This window comes from Patagioenas fasciata, chromosome 6 (genome assembly GCF_037038585.1).
Source record: "Patagioenas fasciata isolate bPatFas1 chromosome 6, bPatFas1.hap1, whole genome shotgun sequence".
Taxonomy (NCBI): Eukaryota; Metazoa; Chordata; class Aves; order Columbiformes; family Columbidae; genus Patagioenas; species Patagioenas fasciata.
Window position 1 is genome coordinate 14,293,587 of NC_092525.1, and position 20,960 is coordinate 14,314,546.

General features: G+C 38.4%; 2 protein-coding genes across 10 annotated transcripts in view; one reads left to right on the forward strand and one right to left on the reverse strand.

Annotated features, from left to right (window-relative positions):
• RALGPS2 (Ral GEF with PH domain and SH3 binding motif 2) overlaps positions 1-20,960 on the forward strand; it is a 117,941-nt gene that overhangs the window by 60,664 nt on the left and 36,317 nt on the right. The gene's annotated exons all lie outside the window — the stretch shown is intronic.
• ANGPTL1 (angiopoietin like 1) lies at positions 562-19,938 on the reverse strand. Of its 4 annotated transcripts, none has more exons than XM_071809982.1 (6): positions 19,571-19,938; positions 16,126-16,217; positions 12,160-13,017; positions 7,139-7,332; positions 4,608-4,878; positions 562-3,596 (listed from the first exon to the last, which is right to left on the reverse strand). In XM_071809982.1, the coding sequence occupies exons 3-6, from the start codon at positions 12,983-12,985 to the stop codon at positions 3,409-3,411; spliced, it is 1,479 nt and encodes a 492-aa protein (XP_071666083.1). In that variant the 5' UTR covers positions 12,986-13,017; positions 16,126-16,217; positions 19,571-19,938; the 3' UTR covers positions 562-3,408. The 4 variants fall into 4 exon arrangements, with proteins under 4 accessions (XP_071666083.1, XP_065698751.1, XP_071666084.1 ...); XM_065842679.2 differs by having other exon boundaries at positions 16,126-16,220; XM_071809983.1 differs by having other exon boundaries at positions 16,126-16,240.

Here is a 20,960-nt window from a genome sequence, read left to right on the forward strand (position 1 = left end):
CCTTCAGAGATTATTAGGTTTACCCTTATGCAACCAAATATCAAATGTGCCTGTGGAGTTTTTTTACCATCTTAATATTATAAGATAAAGCTTAAATGCTTTTTTTGTGTAGTCTTTGCAATGCGAATGGAAGCACAGAAGTACAGATTGTTTTCTTATTGCCGCAGCTCCCTGTGGATGGGATAAAGATGCCCTTCTGCATTTAACTGGGGGGGGGGGGGGGGAGAAAAACATTTTTCACTTTCTTTCAGCAAAAAACATGGTAGGATTCCAGAGCTGTAGAAATGCGAGTGAGAACAGCACATCATCAGTGTGGACTCACTCACTTAGATGTGATTGCTAAGAGCTGTGCTACACCGGTAAAAATGTCCAGCATTTGGTGCCCGTTACGCGGTGTGGGGTTTGTCATCACTGCTGCACCACCCAGCCAGCTAAGGCAGCCAAAACAAATAGCTGTATGTGTGATGCCATATTTTGCCTTAGGATAAAAACCCATTCTCAAAGGGAGTGCTACGGAGTTCTGATTAATTAGAGTGCATAATGAAACAATTGAGCCATGTCTGGAGAAGTAAGATTTTTATTTAACGAAGCAGTACTACCTTGTGAAATATTTTCTTATAGCTGTCTTTCAGCAATTATATCCAGAAATGGGAAAGCTGAAAACAGGTTATTGAAGTATTCCTCTGATGAATATTCAGCTATTTCAGTGATACTGCTTGCAATAGACTTTGGAAATACATGTGCAAACTGTGTCTCAGGTTTAGTACAGGTTAAACTTTTGCAAGGTCTGCTTGGTTAAATTTGGACTGACAAAGCTCTCACCTTTGCAGACAGACGGTTCTGAACATCCAGTGCAATGAGCTACAGGGATGCTACAGCCTCTTTTGAAAAACTTTTCTAAAAAAAAGCGTGAGAGAAAACATTGAACTTTAAAGTCACTTACACTGCTTAGAAAATTCAACCCAAAAGTCAGGAAGTGATAGAGTTGCAAGCATTTGAAAGGGGTAAATTACTGTACAGAGCATGAACCAACCTGAAAAAGAAACTGCGCTTTCCCTCCTTGTAATCTTAAGTAGGCAGCTTAAAACTAAGTCTGTCAGAGCACAGCATTTGTACAGCCTGAGCTTTCTGGGTATATTCTGTAATAATGTTTAGTTAATGCCATCCTGCAGCTTTAAACTGGAAGAGACTCACTTTTTAGAAGTCTAACGTGTAAGATTTAATCCAAAGGCTGAGTGGAAACTAATTTTACTTAGAGGTTTCTTAAAGTATACCTTTCACTGACTGCACTGGATAAACACCGTTTTTGTAGCAGGCAAGAAGTTCTTGTAGTAAAACAAGATCTCAAGATTGCAAGGAGAGAAAATCTGTTGAATGAACTTAAGCTCTCAGTTCATTAAAGGAATGTTTTGGAGGGCATTTTCAGCTTTTACATTTACCTCAACTGATCTTCTATCCAGCTACCACAGAAAAGGAAATCTATTCTAGATACTCGGAATTTTTAGCATTTGCAATTAAAAAGCATTTTATAGAACACTCAATCAATGAGGTCTGTATGATGTTTGTAAAAAATAAATATTCCTTATACAAAGTACAATTTCGGAACTGTTGTCTTAAACATTTGTGTCAGTTAAAAATCTTGGAATTTGGGGATGGAATATGGTGGGAGTGATTCACCATCCACCCACCACGCCAACCTCAGTTCAATACTATTGAGACTTGTTGGCTTTAATCTCTGACCAAAGATGTAACCACAACCCTTGCAGCCATATATTAGCAATGAAGCTTTATCTACTCCAGAGAGTGTGTTTTGAAAGCAGAATGCTGTTTTCTTTCCTCTGAACTACAAATGAGGTTTTGCATAGCAATTGGTATTGACTAATTTAATATACCAATAAGGTTATTCTTTTAGGAATTCTTATGTTAAATAGGGGCAAGGTTCGTTCAAATCCTGAAGGGACATATGAGGTGCCAAAGAAATACATTAGTTACAGTTCAGAACAGCATATTTAACTTTTGTCTAATGTCAAATTAAATTAGGTAGCCTGTGTGGCTAAATACAATTTTAAAATAATTTTCTATACTAGGAAGAAGCTTTAGTTTTGGAGACTCTGGTACCTAAAGTGGATATTTGGTTGTTTCTGATTTTGGGAGGATCTTGTTTTGACGCAGTGTATCTTATGGCATTTGTTAAAGGTTGAAAAAGCATTTTCTAATTAACTTCTTAAATAAGGTATTAATTCTGGTGGAAGTCAGATATCCAGAAAGATAACAAATTTAATATAGAGAATATCAGAGTTGTATACATGTGGGGAAGGGAAACGTGTGTGTCAGAAGAGCAGTCCAAGTTTGGGGTTGCAGGAAGAACAGACTTGGCTGATTTCTGATCTTGGGTTTCCTATGTCAGCAGGAAGCTGTGTTGGAGGAAACTTGTAATATTCAGAGAGTTGGTACTTCTCTAAGTTAGTACGTGTGAACACTTCTTTAGATCTCGGCACTCCTCATCGGAGCAGGGAACGGTGTCAAGTGGCAAGTCATGATTTTAAGATTGGAACTTTTCATTTTGTCACTTAAGTTTGAAGTATCAAGAAATACATTTGTTTAAATAGGCTGTTTGAATATGGAGGTAGAAACTAAAAAAAGTACTGAGCAATTTCTTCGTCTTGAGTGTTTCAATCATTTCATGCAACTATTTTTCTTATTTTAAGGACGTTTTGACCAAGTGTTTAACAGAAGGTGGGATATGCAGGTCTTAAGGAACTCTCTACACCACTAAGAAATTTTATACTTTTTTTAATTCACCACTTCATTTTGAAATAATTTGTTGCCAAAAAATCTCTCTCTGCTGGCAAAGCTAGAGGGGCTTCAATTTTTTGTGTAGCTTCCTGGAGTAAAGCTTAAACAGTGATGTGAAGTCAGATTCTCATTGAATGTAGTACCAACATTTTTAAATAAATTGTTAAATAACTAATCAATTTTCACATTAAAGCAAGACAATGTCATTTCACATATTTACATTTAAGGCTTGAGCTAACCTGTAAAAGCATAAGCTTTTTAAGTGAAAAGCTTATATCTTGTCATATGTCTGGAGTTTTTTACCAGCTTTAATGACTGTTTACATAAAGTATGTTGGACTCGAACAAAGATAAATATGCTTCGCAAGCACAAACATCTGCTTTTGTGAATGTGTGTTTAAAAAACACCGTCTGTCACAGTAGAAGAAGTTTCTAAAAAAAAAAAGGAGGGGGAACACAATGGGGAGGGGGGGAAGAGAGGAAAACTGTAGACCTGCTTTTTGCAGGGGTAGAATGTGCAAAATAATGATTAAAAAGTAATATTTTATTTTTCTGGAACTCAAGCGCTGAGAAGTTTATACATGATCACTTGAGCACTGTGGGATTTTCCTCCTCAGTCTATAGGTCTGATCATCATCTGAACTGCTTTCAAGGAGTAGGAACCTCCCCGGTACTCAGCCCAAAATATTCCGTCCTGGTACTTGCTCCGGTAGTGGCCGCCTCTGTACCAGACCCCGTTGAGGTTGGAGTGGGCACACGCATTGTACCACCAGCCGCCTTTGTGAAAGTGAGCACAGTTGCCTGTGGAACAGAGGGAAATGGGTGAGCTTCAGCATTCAAGAGGAAAAATGGAGATGAGCAAACACTTCTGTATTTTGGCTTAGTTCATGTTTTAGCTTTTACTTTCAAGTACTTCATAGCCTATTGTGGTCGTATCAATAGCTGCGTCTAGCTGAATGATAAATTCTGTTGTAACAGCAGCTCTTGCCTCGAAGAGTGATTATTGACACTGTATTTAATGTGACAGCTGAAAACTTAGAGATCAATTTTTCTCAGACTAGCAGCAGTGCTTGTCCGTGAGCTAACGCTGAAGGAACTTGTGTTATGTGCTGTTTAGAAATACTTTGGAAGCAATGTAAGTTGCTACAGTCCCAAGCAGCACACAGGGCCACAGTTCCACAAAGAGTTGTTTGCAACTTGTGTATTTACAGGTTTGTTCAGGAGTTTGTGATATTTGTCCAGCTTTACTGACAGGTGAGAAAGAGAAAGAGACAAAAAAATCACTTGTACTGTTGAGGTATTAATCTCTCCAACCTTTCTTTTGCTGCTTTAAAGTGAAAGCTGGAGGAAGAGTGTGGAAATGAACAAAAAAAGTGTTCTTTGCTAAGGAGAACGAAATGATCTGCCCGTTTCTCAAGTATTGGGACATAACTAAGCCTGTGCACTGATGCAGTTCCTTCCATGCCATTCAGAGGCTTTAGTTCATGGTGATTATTATGTGGCCACAGCGCTACCTGAGAGGTCACTGGGATGGGTGTTCTGACTGCAGGGAGTCACAGGAAAGTCATAGGGATGTCACTGAGTTAAATGTCGAGCTTGCTATAGTGTGCCTGCCACAAGGCTAATAGAATTTGAACTTCTGAATGGAGCAGGGGCTTGAAGAAGGCCCTGTCAGTGTGATTTTTATCTTTATCGATTTAATCATCTTTCAATAGAGTTTTATTATCAGAATTTACATACTTTTTTGGTACTATATTCTTTTTTAAAGGAATCTGCTGTAATCACTTTTCACGTGCATCCTGGTTTTCTTACCTGAATACATATCCCTATCTCTGTCCAGTGTTGTGAACTGCTTTCCGTTATGCCATATCATGGAATCGCCTGCGTTTCCTTGGTATGTTCCTAAGCGTAGCCTGTAGAATTCGCTTTCGGGCTCCAGACGGAAACTGCTGTATTCTGCATAGACCTTCTTATTGCTCCAGTCCTCTAATTCAATCAATAGTCTGTAATTATCCTGGTTGGTAAGCATGTAAATGTTTTCTAGTCCCAGCCAGTATTCTCCATCAATGTTTCCAAATCCTTTCTGTACAAAAGAAGATCAGAAAGTTATGTTAGCTTACTTTTTCTTGTTTGGCAAAATGCTAATCAGCAGGGCTATTATAAACCAGTGGAGCTTGGGTACTGAAAGCCTTTGAGCTTCTGCATGACAGCTCAACCCATGTGTTTACATGCTTTATTTTGCTGCACTTGCCCATTTACTCAGTTGGACTGCTGGCTACCTGAGGTACTACCAGAATCCTTGAAGATGGCAAAACTGTCTGTTTTCTGTGGTGTCCTCTTCTTTTTGAGATAAAGGGAGAGAAAATGGGAAACTGAGACAGTACATTTCTTGACAAAGCTAAGGGAATCTCTAAGAATGTATGGATAATGAAATTTAAGGGGGTATATTCTGGGTTGGAAAAGCTGTTTATGTATCAACAGTCTCATTGTTCAGGTGCCTTTTTAATGCAACTGCTGTTGTTTTTTACTGTAAGTTTAATCACATAATTAATTTATACTCTTCACTAAATTTATTAGAAATGAAATCTAAAGGCGTCTTTCCTTTCAAATCACAGACTACCAGGCTGGTAGCTGTGAAGTGAGATTTCATGCCTGCTGCAAGCCAGCGTTGCTAGTGTTTGGTGTTGCAGCAAAGGTAGGTATATCACATCTCTGATGCTTCCGAGTTCCTGAGATCTTCTCTGGCTGTAGGACCTACAGTTGATTTCCTGCTTCGAATCACTTTCTGGGCAAGTCTGTCTCCAGGAGATAAACAGTCTCGGCTCCAGCTGCAGTTTCACAGGTGGCTTTGGTTGATCTGGCGTCAACGCTGCTTCCAAAAATGGTAGCGGTGCTTTTCTCCTGGCCCGTGGCCACGTTTGTAGTGTGTCCCTTGTGTCAGCCTTGGAGCTGTGTGGCCACACAGGGATGGGGAAAGAAGCAGGAATGTGGGTGCGGGAGACATGTCTGGTGTCAGCAGGGCAGCCTGTACTTTAAAGCTGGTTGCAGAGGTGCATGTTCAGTTATGTGACGTTATCATAGGAGCACTGTCTGCAGCCAGGGGGATTTAGTGAGAGGTCTCGTGGGAGCCAAGTCTTGCCCAAGCCTGAGCCATTATTAAACACGGTTTTTACACCCTTCTATGTTTTCTTTACCTTATATGTAAAATGTTTATGGTTGCTATATAAGATACTCTGTAACTACCTTATGTTAGAAAAGCAAAACAATGAAACTAACAAACAAAACCAAAAAACAATCACTTGCTTTTCTGGGCAGTAAAGGCTTTGAATAATGGTTACTAAAGGATAATTAATATTAGAATGATGAAATTCCAAGAATGCAAAAAGTGAAAATCCTTGTAGAATCCTCATAGGAATCTTTTATCATTTCCTTTGTATAAATGCTCTTATTTTTAGATTACTAATTGAGTTACATGTGGCTCAGTTCCCTCTTCAGACACAACACACATGGCAATTGCAGATCCATTTAAAGTGAGCACAGCATCAGAGTGAAAAGCTGCATCCTATATGTATGAAGTCAGCACATGGTTATTATTTAAAATACTCAACAGAATGGATTTTCACATTTCCTGTCTAGCATGTAATTACACCAAAGCAGCATGTGCTTGTCATCCTACATATTATGCCTGCTAGTGCAAAATATCACAATAACACACAAGAATGTGTTTCCCTTTGCCAACCCTACCTCTTCAAATTCCTAGCCTATTTTGAAAGGTAGAAATTATTTCCATTAATTCATTATTAGGAATATTTTTAAGTTGAGGCCCTGATCCTGCAAATCTATTAGTCTGCTTAAATGAATAATTTCACTGTCTGACTTGTTTATTCGTAAGGGAGACAATTAAGCTTTTCAAGTACTCACTGTAGTTCTCAGGGTGTTAATAGAAATCGTGTGTTTAGTCGGCTCTTTGTAATAAATGACTTCCCAGTCACTGTCTAGAGCAACATGTGTCTCCCCAGTCATGTTGTGCATTACAAGTGCAGGCTGTTTCAGACAATAAGTTAGTTCATACGAAGTTAAGTAATGCATTGAGTGAAATAGGACATTCCCACTGCAATATATTTGCCTCTGAGGGATGACCACTCTTTTCAATTATCTTTGTTCGTAAAATTAATTCCACTGTCTTACTTAAGCAGCTATTTCCAACCCCTCAGTGCTTATCGTTTGGTACAACTGTTTGCAATGAAGAATTGCCTTGGAAATGTTTGAACCATCTTGACTGCAACGGATAATGTTGCTGCCACACAAACAAAGCAGCTGATTTTCTGCATTCCAAAATTTACCTTGTAACTGTCCCAGTTCCTGAAAAAGTTGACAGATCCATCTGTCCTCTTCTGAATAACTGCCCATCCTCCGGGGTCCAGGCTGTTCTCACACCATAGCTGCATCGGTTCGTTACTATTTTCAGGCTTGATCATATAAATCCCGCTGTTGGAATGCCCGGCTTCCTTGGCTTGTTGGCAGTCTTTGAATGGACCTTTTTGAGAAGAAATACTGTAAGCATTCAAGATTGGCTGTGCAGTGCCCATTGTTCCAGAATACTTTGTCATGGAAAGTCAGTAATTTAATTAAAGGCAAGCTGCCATGGAAAGCAGTGTGAAAGTTACCGCCTTAGATTAATTGTGTATATATAAATAAATGTCAATATTATATACGTATTAAAAAAAAAATCATTTTCCTTGACAGATAATAGACCTTGGTTACCAAAACCCAATTTTTAACTTTGCATACCATGTCAAAGATTGATACTCTGACTCTCGATATTCAAGAAGTACACTATGATTTTCATTAGCTATTTTCTCCTGTACCACTTTTACAGGAGATGTAGATTTCCTGCAGTGTCTTAGTGCGCCCATTTGAATCTGGTGGAAGTTTAAACCAAACCAAACCCAAGACACCCAAACAACACCCCCCATGAATACTTAAATAGTTTGAGGGCTGCTGTAAGAAATACTGCCAAAGTCTACAGACATGGGATTTATTGACAGAGCATTCTTGTACTGCATAACTTTTTTGCCTCTGTGTTCTTGTCCAGTTCTAGGATCAGCCTGTTAACTGTGGATAGGAGTCTTTTTAAGTTTCATCTGTCATCCTGATGTGATACATGTGGATGGATACTAATGAAGAAAATATGCCAGCAGTGGAGAAGGACTTTGGAGCAGCTGAAAGGGCTCATGTGCTTGTTTGCAAGGCTGTGATTCTACAAAAACTGCTCTTGACAGTGCTGCTTGAAAGCTCTGGTTTAGACCATGTGAATAGTGGTTTTACAAATACTGTTTACAGAATTAAGGTTATTCTGTAAGAAGGATGCAGCTCACATATCTCTGCAAACTTTGCTTAATTTGCCTTTCAGTTTTTGGTAGTATTCTGATTTTCTACTTTTTAGAAAAATATTTATATTAATGTTCATATACTTGAGTTGATTTAGAGAGACTGGTTATTTACAAATGAGAAGCAGGGTATGTTCTGGTGGCTCATTAGTGCTGGATGCCCTAAGTGTATTTGAAAACTCATACTTAGTAAATCTGAAAACAGATTACCTACAGCTTTCCTCTCATTTTAGAAGGCTCATTTTCTCAAATCTGCTTGGAAGTTCAGAGAAAATTCATCAGTCACAGAAGAAGCTAATGTGCAAAGCAGCATAGCACAAAGTTGCTGAGGTTATCTTTTAATCAAAAGTAGAGGTCGAGTGAAAATGACCTTCATCGCAAATTAAGGTGGTGAGAAAAGCAAATTGAAAAATATAGCTTTTTTTAGATTTTAAAGTAGTAGGTGCCAGTTGGATAAGTGTGCAATTAGCAAGAAATCCATGAAGCATTTCATTAATCGGAGATGCTTGGAGCCTCTGGCTGTGTTACCAAGAAGCTGCAGACACAGAGGAGCCATCACTGTAAGTGCTGCTGTGTACTGTACCAGTAGGGCTGACAATGGATTTGTCGTCCTTGTCATGCGTGCAGGGAGTAGCATAGCAAAGAAATCCTGTAGCTTTGGTAGAGAAGTGCTTTTTCTCTAGTTCACAGTTAAAATTTCCATGTAGATTTTGCACATTGCAAAGTATGTCCAGTGGGATAGAGAATCCCCTGCACTAAGTTGGGTCTCGTTCCCTTTCCTTGAACTATCTAAAGTAAATTTGGGTGCTAAAACCATGGGTGGTTGTTCTGGGAGCATGATTGTAAAGCAATTATTGCATTAGAAGAAGTGTGAACAGTTGATAGGATCTCTTGTAATGTTAATTGAACATGAAGAATAGCTCAATTAGATCTGCTGTGTGTTATTTCACGTGATTTCTGCTGGAGGAGGAATTGAGGACTCACTTTTTCCATGAGACCCAAGCAGATGTTTGGAGTGATTTTTAAGTAGCTTTTAAGGCAGACAGAATTGTACTGGTCTGTTTATATCATACACTCTGATCACTTCTGAAATTCAGCCGGAATTAAGGTCACAAGATGCAACTTGTCTGCTCTTTGGTGCTCAGATTTCTCCATGTGCTCATCATAGATTAATGTGGTAGAAGTAGTAACAGACTGCAGCTTTTAGAGTAAGGAAATGCAATGAATCCCATAGCTTTTGGCGTATAGCCTTGAGTGTTTTTTGAGAAGTAAATTCTTTGTTATATGTATTTAAGTTCACTCATAGATCTGATTGATTTCTTGTTCAGTGGAAATGTTGAGATTTGTGTCAGAGTCTCCACAGTGCTGGTGTGAGTGGAGGCGCTCTGGCTAATGAAAAAACATAATTATTCTGTTATAATTTTGTTATCTATGAAGGGAATAAGTGTCTCATCCACATCGAGGATTTTGTAACACTGCGTACACTAAGTTGCGCAGATAATTAGTTACAAGTTAGAAATACTCTGAGAAACATTTCACTTCTAAAATTGTGGTTTAGACATGATTTAGTGCAGATCATATTCTCTTGTAAATTAGCTGTAGTAGAGAAGGAAAGTGATGAAATATTTTAAGTTGGCAGCTTAATAAAATGATGGCTGAATCTTATTTTAAGATGCCAGATGTTAACTTGAGCAGATGATAGAGCAGCTTTGCTTGTGTAAGCTTCATATAGAGGCTTTTTTGGGCAACAGGAAAGGAAAATTCCAAAATAAAACGGGACATATATTAAAACACCAGTTACATTATTAACTAAGAGGTGTTAGCAGCAGAGTGGGCTCTGTGTCTGTAGTTTTCAAGTACTCTGCTTACATAAAGCTACTTTTTGCAACATTTGGGGACACTGGTGGTTGTTCCAAGGATTAAGGTAGTTGCAAAAACTATAATTCATGGGAACATTATTCTTTCTCATTTTTAGAGCAATTTTAATGCAAATTAACCAGAATACTCTTAAGAAAAGATGATCACATCCTTCTGTTCCACATCTAGTTTTAATTTTACGCTCTACCCACAATACTGAGATGCACACCGACCCTTCTGTGAAGTGCTGCATGCAGGCAGTTGTTGGGTACAGCTTCTTCAGATCCAGTAGGAGAAGGCTCCTGCTTGTCTGTCCAGTTGTTCGTGCTGCCGTAACCAAGTCTTTGACAGGCCTGTTTCTGAATGGGACTCTGTGGTTTTCATTGGGCTTTTTGGGCATCTCTATACATTATAGATAATCATAATCTTCTAACTGGAATGTTCTTTTTTTCTATGGCACAGACAATTTTGGTTCTGTGCACCATTAAATATGCTTATGTAATTTAAAAAGACCAGAGATAATAACTGGGCATTGTGTTGCAATTTAGAAGTTTTGGTTTTGATGATTGATGCTCTACCAGCTCTAGCAATTCTAACCCTCATTTTCCCAAGGCACTGCAGGAAACAAACTGCAAACTCAAGAATCTGGTGTGAAATGAAGGAAGTTGAATCATGTTACCATCAATTTCCTAAGATTTCTTTGTGTTCCCTTGCAAAAATTGATTCAAACACAAAACTTCAAAGGGTAAAGGGACTAGTGAAAACCATGGTATATCCTTTAGAGAGAAGTATTTAGTGCTGTTGCTTCATTTTGTATGTACAGCACGCATATATTGAGAGAAAAAGATGCATTGACAACAGAACCCTGAAGTGTGGGTTTTCTGGGAAATAGGAAGTTGCCGTTTTTTTAGCTGTTTCCTATGTGTCATGATGTGCATTTGAAATTCTCATGACATCTGGCATTCTAGTCGGGCTTGTGCCTGACTTTTCTGCAGACCCTGAATAGAAACAGTTGCTCTTTACATCAGCTGCTGGTTGTTTGGAGTGCTGCAGAACAGTCACAAATAAACGTTTGTCTTCATCTTAGGACCCCACTGTGACTAAAGGCAATTTGAAAGTCAAAAATACGTGATCCAAAAACACACCCACATTTTGCTGTGCAAGCTAACAAAAGCCAAGAGCAAGTACTTGAATGGATGTCTCAGAAAAACCTTGTTTTTTTGAATCCTTGATTGTTATTTTATTGCAGTTCTGGCAAAATTTTAATGAAGTGAGAATCAGGGCAGCTCAGAGGTAGTTTTCCTGTGACTAGGTTTGTTTCTAATGATAAATTAATTTATATAATGACCTAAAGAATGTAACACATGAAGATGTTACGCGGTCTCCTGAATGTATTTTCATAATATTAATGGTATTAATTTAACTTGCCATCCCCCACTGACATCAAATTACTGGGAATGTGGTTTCTCATTTTAAATTTTCAAAGCTGAGTGCATCTAATTGGATCCAGTCTTGATTGAATTATCCTTTCAAACTTATCTTGCTGTCTTAATATTTCAACCAAACACTTACAGATTTACTGCGCCACTGTGCTGGTTGATTCAGATTTTCAGTTTAAAGCAGCTCAGAATATGAGTAAAATGCTTCTAGCAGGTTTAACTTCTGGCAAATGTATATGTGTGTTAGGGAGCAGATGTGTAAGTATAGAGGAAAATGACTTAGAATTACTTGGTTTATTTAAGATGAATTAGTTACTGTAACATGTAGCCAGTAGGCATCTTCAAAGAAGCAGGGCTAAATACTTAGAAAGTATATGCTAATATTGAATTTTCATTCCCATAACTCAAGCCCAGCTGGAGACAGAAACCCCAATATTTTGTGACTCAAAGGCGTAAATTCTTCAGATTTAATTTCTGAGTATCAGCTACTTCAACAAATCCATCTTACACAGCTGTAGCTAAAGTATTAGACTGTTTGGGAAACTAAAGCTTTCCTTGTGGGGGAGGAAAATCAGAACTAGGAGAAAGGGCCGGCTGTACCAGGTACTTGTATAGCCAGGATGGTTTCCTTCCAAACAGAGAAATCTCAGGTTAGGTAAATAGCGATAGGTAACTCACCCTCGTTAATTAAAGCCAGTGGCGGTACTCTGAAAGGACTCTTTGTAGGAGAAGTGGCCGGGTCAGGCGGTGGCCTTACGTCTCTGTCTCTGGGGTAAGCGGGGTCTCGCTGGATCTCGTTCCCTCCCAGCAGGACGGGGCTGTAGGGCTGGCTGTTGGGAATGTGCTGCGGCACCACTTGGACAAGAGGGGGGGACCCGTGCGTGTCCTGGCGCGAGAAGATTCTCAAGCACTGCTCTTCCAGCAGCGAGATAGTCACAGACTGGTTGTTCACCAGGTCAGTTAGTGCTGCGTATTTTACTTCGAGCTCCTTGTATTTTGTTGCCATCTTCAGCATTTCTGTTGTAACGTTAAGGACCTTGTTTTCCAGTTGCGAAAGCTCAAGTGAGTTATCGCGCTTCCGAATTATCTCATGCAAGAGTTGCATATACAGTTGGGTGACCCGCGAGTTCATGTTCCTGCTTTCTTTCCGCAGTAATTTTACTTCATTCACGATGTTTCCATCCACGTCCACTACCAATTGCAAAATGTCAATCTCCCGCTTTTGCTTGGACAGCACATCCTTCAAGTTCTCGATGTCCATTCTCGTGACTTCGTCTTTTCTGTTGCCAGTAGCTGGTCCATTAGTATTCACACAAATGGGCCCTGTGATTTTTTGTTCTGGGACCAAGAATGTGTAACCACATTTTTTCCCTTCCTCTCCACCATCTGCTGAGCGAGGGTGCCTCCGTTGGGACGTTTTATTAGGCGTAGATTGTTCTGTACAGCGCCCGATAGACAACAGCAGGAACAATAGCACACCCCAAGTCCATTTAAATATCTTCATTTTGAATCAAGTGTGTTGGCTGCCAGAAGAGACTATTGAACAAATAAAGGATAAAATTATTGAATTAGAGCCATAACTAAGGCTCCTGTACTGCTTAAACTACATAAAATTATGGCTTTGCTGTGTTTACACGTATGTAAACAAGTCTTTGGAATCTGTCGCTTGAAGTCAGGATTCATTAGATTAGCTGCAAAGAAAAGCTTTCTGTTTTGAGCAGCAAACCTTAAAATTTAGGTATTGGATTTAGTAGAGTTGTTGCAATGAATAAACTTTCAGAAACAATGTTCTGTTTAGATTATGTATTATACTTTCATTGTAAATTCAGCTGGTTAGATCTGTACTCACTGCAATTAAATGCACAAGGTTACAGAACATGCAGAGTGTTTCTAGGATGTCTTCATGGCAGCGGTGCAGGGAGACAGTGATGGCTGATAGTATTTTCAGAAATATTTATAGAAATTAGGGAATTCAGATTATATCGAACACTGTATGCAGGAGATTAGCGTAAAATAGTTTTCTTAAACATCAAAAATTACACATTCAGGTAACTTAGCATCTTTAAGAAAAGCCTGTAATGCTGTTTGCTCTGTATTTGTCCCAGCTTAGTTGCCTTTCGAGATGAACATTTAAAATTATTGTCACGCTATTTTTGTATCTTTGAGAACATTTTTATCCGAATAACACTGAAGTATCAGGTGTGTTACCAATATACTTACCATACCCAAGTGTTTAATTAACTTTTTAAAGAATATAATGTATTTTTTTAAACTCTGTGTGAAGAATGAAAATGCAGTGAGAAAAATCCAAGGATATTCTTAGACAGACCTGGGGGGGTTTAACTTTCTTTTTAAAATACTTGGGATTATAAACAAAGGTAGCGCTTAAATCAGGGGAAAAACCCCTCATTTTTTGTGTTCTATTTACTTTGTCAAGCAGCTCACTCCTTATCTCAGCTGTGGATCTGGCTTTCCCATTCCAGACTGCGAGGGGTTGTACAAGGCCTTGTACAGTGGCCTTTGTATAGTTAGCAAGAGCAATAAAGTAAAACCAGAGAAAGTCAGTAATTTTCATGCTGTTCCTGCCAAGTTCAAGTTTAAGTGCATTTGGCAGTCCTGAAACAGCCACCCTGAAGGAGAAGCAGACCAGGGCTGCTCCCTGTACATTCACATTTACCAATTATAAGGTGACTTTTGTGTCAGGTCACATCTCCCAGTTCTGGTTTTAATATTATTGCTGCAATGGTGTCTGCTCAATCTCAGAGTAAACGTGTCAAGTCTTTATTGTTTGGCTTCACTAAAGAGTAGTGATTACAAACTTCAAACCATGCTGTACATGCAGTCAGGGATTGTATCGAGGAGTCTTGATCAAGTATTCCACTGTTACCTAAAACATTTATTTTTAATTTGGCGTTTGGTTTTGTATTGCAAGCCCTGGTTCTGGGAGGAGAAGGAAACACTTGCTTTTAACACATCCTAAAAACAATCTCTTCCCTTACATAAATGGATGGAATACATAAACGTTTGGGAATGTTTATATTTAAAATCTTACTTGTTTCACTGTTATGAAGTAATAAGTATTTCACTGCATGTAGCAATAAGTATTTTGATGTCTACTAGTAACTTTTTTTTTCAGAAACAGAACTTGGTTCAAAGTTCTGTTAATATTTGTCTGCTCCAAGTGGAACTTCTGTTTAAAAAAAAAAGAAAGTAGGAAAAAGTATCACTTTTCTCCAGAGCTAATTGTGTATTTTTCTTTGGTAATTTCAGACACTCTAAATATGAATCACTTGAACAGTGCTCAGAGTTGGAAGTTCATGAGGTTAAGTTTTCACATGAATCATGGGAAACAGGTCTGTGTGCAGCTCCTAACTTGACAAGGATGAGCTGAACTAATTGTTTGAAGTTTGAAACCTCTTCCCATCTCCTGAGTTATTTTTCAGTACTTCCCATTCAGTGTTTGCAGATGCAGGGAAAGTGACTTTATGGCCAATGGTGAAGGATGAAGCCTGGTACAAGACCAGTATTTTACTGTTTTCACAGTATACAATAGCTACTTCATAGTCCAAAAAGGCAAGTAGCACTTCAGTTCTTGGTAGTTTTTAAAGACCTTATACAGTTACTTAAATAATGAATGGCTGGGGGTTTTCCCTACAGCAGCACATTTTTCCCCTGAAATACAGTAAAACTTAAATGAATCTTTCAAAACCAAACATTTTGCAATGCAGCCCACTTTCTGATCATGTATTCTGCTGCAGTCTGCTTTCTTTTAATATTATATGTGTGCATTTTGAACATCTATGCTTGGATCACAGAATCACAGAATGTTAGGGATTGGAAGGGACCTCGAAAGATCATCCAGTCCAATCCCCCTGCCAGAGAATGTGAAAGTTAGAAGTTCTGTCTATACATACACGCTCTCAGACCAGAAAATGAATTAAATGGTCTAATGTAGCATAACCAAATGCAACAGCTGCATCAGTTATACCCTAAAGCTTTGAAATAATTCGAATGTCTTGCATGAAGCTGAGGCATTCAGATAAGCATGGATCAGTCCCTTCTGAGAATCTACATGGTAGGGAACGCATGTGCTTCCATAGAAATGAAAAATTTAAACGTCTTACGATGTTGCTTGGTGTGTTTGAGCAGCTTAATGCCTAACTTGTTATACAATAATAGGTTCTGAGGAAGATATTTACCTGGAGTTTTAATCAGCTTAGAAGGAAATGAAAATACTGTTTCAGAAATATCCTGGTGTTCTGGGCAAGCAGCTTAAAAAAATAGAAACTGTTTATCCAAAATATCACAGAATGATAGCCTGATATGTAAGACTTAAGGACGACAAATATTAGAGTTGGGAAATAGTTTTGGGGTTTTAAAAATCAGACACGTTATGTCAGAGATTCCCAGGTTTCAATGTTTAATGTCATAACTGCTATGAGAGAAAGTAGTTGAGACTCAGGGATCGGTTTAAACAAAACCAGTCCCAAAACCTTCCTGAAGTCTCAAGTTGCTTGTGGTGAGCGGGGCTGCTGAAATCCCAGAGTGCAGACCTTGGAAAATCAGCTACTATTGCTTTAACATGCATTATTTAACTCTTTATGACCCGTGGTGGTTTTGAGACAGGAAGAGCCCGTCACTCACTTGGTTCTGTCGTGTTTCTGTGTCACCCGGGTGTGCGTCCCAGCTTTCTGTCGAGGTGCCGTTCCCTGTGTTCTGGCGGTGATGTCTGATTGCTTCTGCAGGAGAGAGCGGGCAGCTATTCATAGCCACACAGACCTCATCAGCATCTCATCAGAAATACTCCAAGCTGTGGACAGGCCTTCAATACCATTTTATGTTTAATGCCTTTCCTTTTCTTCTGGTTTCTGTCTCTTTCCAGACTTACCCCATAAAAAAACCCCTTGTTTGCAAAATAGGGCTTTGATTTATCACTTTAAAAATTATTTGAAGGAACAAAATTCCAATGTAAAAGAGCAAAACAAACCAGTAATTAGTATTTCTAACTTTCTCTGAGAAACTACTATAACATGGGCTGTGTTACCCCCCCAAAAATACTGTATCATTTCCAAATACTAGAGTTGCAGGGATGAGGAAGTGTGGAAGCTAGTTTATATTTGGCGGTTTTTTTACTTTCTGCACAGCAAACTATTTGTTCTTTGTGCTGCTGTGACTCTCACGTTCAGCAGGATGTAGGATTTGGAGACCCACAACACAAATTAGAATCTGTTCTTTCAGAGCTGACGCAGATTCCTTCTCCCTGGGCAGCGTGGGCTGTTACGGCTGAATGTAAGGGAAGTGTTGCAGGTAAATGTGAATACAGGTTTCCCTTTGTATGGAAAGTGCAGTATCAGTATGCACTTTTATCCAGAATATTTATTAAAAGGAAATGGTTAAATGATAAATAATAATGTGCCCTCTCTTTTAAACCTCCATTTATAAATGTCTAAAACAGGGAGAGAAACAAACAGGGTTTGTTTTTTTTTTTCAGAAAGTAAATGAAAATACCAATAGTAAAGATCCTCTGAACATGATACCAGTTAATCTGAAAGCTCTGTTATGGTTGTTACACATACTTCATCTCTTGTTAAGCTTTGTCTAAGCAGCTAAAAACAATAAAACCATATGTGTTTCCTTATCTCTACACAGAATAAGTGGAGATTTTGGGGGATTGTTTTCTTTTTAAATATAAAACTGAATCTGTAACATTAGAAGTACTACTAATATGGTGAAAGCACTCTTATTATAGAAGTGTTCACATGGATTTTGGTGTATCTGCGTACTTCTGTAAGTTACTTTTCCCTATTTAAACAAGTGCTTTTCCGGTAAGTCATTCTGCCTCTGCTGAAACAACAGGGTTCCTTTCAATTGTATTGACTGGGATCCAGAAGTAATATGTTCTTGGTTTTTGTTAGGCAGACACATGATGTATTGAGGCACAGAATTCTGCTTCTCTGAGATTAATGGTGGTCTGATTCCTTTTAGGAAAGGCAATTCAAAAATCTTCAGGGTTTTTTGAAGCCATCATTGAAAATGTGCCACTTCTAAAAATGATAAATTCTTAGAAATTCCAGATTTATTTGGTGAAGTTTGTTTTATTATTTTTTTGCTGAGGGTTCCTTTATATATTTTTTGTAGCTATTGTGTGTCTTTGCACCTTTTTAACAGGCAGGTACAATGGAGTGATGCATTTTGCGTTTGGAAATGTGTTATTTAGGGGATCCGGAATTCCTTGTAAAATAGATACTGAAGACAGGAAGCATCTAGCAATTTGTACTATAGGGAATTTTATTTCATTCATTGGTGTATAAATTTGAAGGACCAGAGTAATAGTGCATGTTATGAACAGCAAACTAAACCCAGTAAAACAATAATGAAAAACCTGATAAAGCTGTGTATATACTGCCAGGAGTTTGAAGATTCAGAATTTCCACTCCCTGAAGTGATTCCCTGTCAAGTTTTAAATGGTGCGTTTTTCCATCATACATCAGATCATTCTTGTGGCACCGGCATTATATTAGTAGGCCATTATTTGTTTAAAATAAAAATTTCAGAATTTGAACTGTAAAATTGGAAGACAACAACGAAAAAGGAATTAAAACTTTGCAGTTTATTGCCAGTTTATTGCTTAAAAAATACTGACTCAGCTGTTTTCATTTGCAAAAGACACAGGAATTGTTCTGAGCAGCGTAAATCAAAACCTTGACTAATCATGAATGAGCAGAGAGTGGAGCCCAAAGCTCACAATGTGGGCTTCAAATGGGGGGGGTGGTTGTTGTTTAGATTGTTCTCTTTAATATATAAAGCAGCACAAATAGATAGTAAGAAAAAGAGCTCAAGAACCTGGAAAGGATCCATCCCATTTTTTTGTCAAAACTCTTTCAGACTCTTTTCCCCTCCCATAGTTACTAAACCTCTATTGAGTTCGTTTTCTGTAACACTTGGTTTCTTCTTTCAGCATCACCCCCTTCTTTCTCTCTTTACGTGTCAGATGTTTTTGAGAGTTTGTTAATACAAATATGCAACTTAAATTCTTTTCCATTGTTCTGGGTTATTTGCTGTATTTTAATTTCCAAGTCAACATGAGGAAAGGCAAAAAGTAGAAGATTATGTATTAGCCATTCTTTTTTGCATTTTATCTGTACTTTTTTCTTCTGTTTGTAAACAGCTTTATTGTTTTAATCCTCGACTTGCAACTGTATCATTCCCATCTCCCCACAAAGAACTGTAACAAACCTCTCTATTTTCCGCTTAATAGTGTGTTGTCTGGTATGTTGCATTTCATGTTTATGAAATGAATCTTTATTTAGATACAAACTGCTGCTCATTTTAGGTATGATTAACTTCCCCATCATTCCGTGAATTGTTAAAGGAAGGGATTTGTGCCTGTTGCAGCAGACTCTTTGGATTTGCAGCTGCACAATCATTTGTGCTACAAACTTGATTATATGCTGAAATCGATGTATGGCTTGGGTTTCTTGGTTGGTTGTAAAACTCAGACTACCTCTGCTGCTCAGAAGTACCATAAATGAAAATTTAGTTGAAATGATATACAATGATTGCTACTTGCAGATGTGCATTGACTTACTTGGGACTTTTTACAGTGGTTTAATTGAGGTATCCATTTTCTAGTTCTAGTAATGCTGGGTCTGTGCTCTGGTGTTGGGTGAAATCCAGCTGCCCTGAAGTCGATAGGATTTTTGGCTTTTGGTTTCCAGTAGGATCAGAATTTTATATGAACATGTTCACAATACCCCAATTGCATGCTTAGCAAAGAATCTGGTGGTACTAATTTTCTGTAACTGTATATAACAAAATCTACAGAAGATTTACAGCTGAACAACTGAGTCTTGTTCATCCTTACAACTGGAACGAGTTACTCTCTGCTCTTATGCACAGTCCTTTTTAATTCTTTCCAAATTTCTAAAGTCTACCAAATGCCACAAAAGTGAGGTTTATATTTTAGTTGTCAGACTTTTCTCAGGCTGAGATTGGTTTCTTCACAGTTGTGTGTTGAGGGAGATGTATGTAGAATTCATAAATAGCTCAAAATTAAACTTCTGCAAGTAAGAATAACTTAAAAACTTACCAAGAAAAAAATCCTGCAGCTGTTTTGCTTCTGTGGTAGACGGAAAATCCAGAGGCCAAGTTGCTTGCTCTTCCTATATTACCCGATGCTGTGGATTGTTAATCTGCAGCTGGAGTTGAAAACTGCTTTTGTCTTTCTCTGTTAGATCCAAGCTGGACTGAGGAATTTGGTTTCTCCATACAATAACCAAGCTAACTAATTATTTAAGAAAAAAAAAAAAATAGTAACATTCCAGCATGTTTAATTCCAGAAGAGAGAAAGAAACGTTGTTTGAAACTGCAGTGTTTGAGTCTCACATGCAGAAGTGCACTAACCAGCTACAGCTGACCCAGATTCCATATACATCACTTTTGGACAGTTTTTTTTAAACAAACACACACTCGACTTAGACGTTCAGCCCACCTATGATGTCACCACGAACACACTGAGCGCACAAGAAACTCCTCCTTCGGATTTCCTACCCGTAGCCTCCAGAAAGGGAGGGGGTAGGGAGGCCGAGGAGTTCGGAACAAGGAAAGATTGTTTGCCAGGAGAAGGGAGGTACCATATGGCAACAGACTGTGCAAGAGTTCAGCGGGCGATTACAAATCAAACATTTTTACTACGCTGCCTAAAGATGCCTTTCAAGTTATTACAGTGCTGGGCTTCATTTAGAAGAAAGATTCTTTCAGGCTGATAAAAACCTCGATTTGTGTTGCTGGGAATAAAAGGGGCAGCCTGGCTGGATACAACAGGAAAAATGAACCATTTATAGTCCAGAAGAATGTTCAACAGAATGTCGCATTCAGTTCTTGACGTTCGCTTAATAAGAAACAGTTCCAGTTGTTAAACGCATGAAGTCTCCGATACACGTGGAAAATGTTAAAACCGTGTGTGTGATGGTTTTGAGTAGGTATCAGAATATTTGATAACATCAGACTGGTGTTAAAGTACCAAAAGCCACAGAGATTATGCCCTGTGAGGAATGCAGAATACAGGACTTAGTTCTGCCAATAGTTGGCCAGCACTTATGTACGTTCAATTTGCTTTCATTGATCTTTGATTTCTTTACAGAGGACGTGCCAATTATATTTGAAAGAGAATCACCCTACTATGCTCTCAAAATTATTTTAGACTTCACAGAAAAGCATTGAATAAGTTTAGACAACAGCTTTCTATAGAAGAGCTCTTGATTTAGCTGAAGGAAAAAAAAACCTCAGAGCTTGAGCAAGTCATTCGGAAAGACAATCCTACAAATACGTTGGTTTACAAAATCGTGCGTAACATTGCAGGTGCCTGTTTGTAGTGAATTTCCTTAATTATAATTAGTAAACATGATTTACTCCTCTCTGTGGAAGACTGAGCAGGTTTGGGGAGTTTTGCAGACCTGTTTGGACAGAGTTAGGTTTGG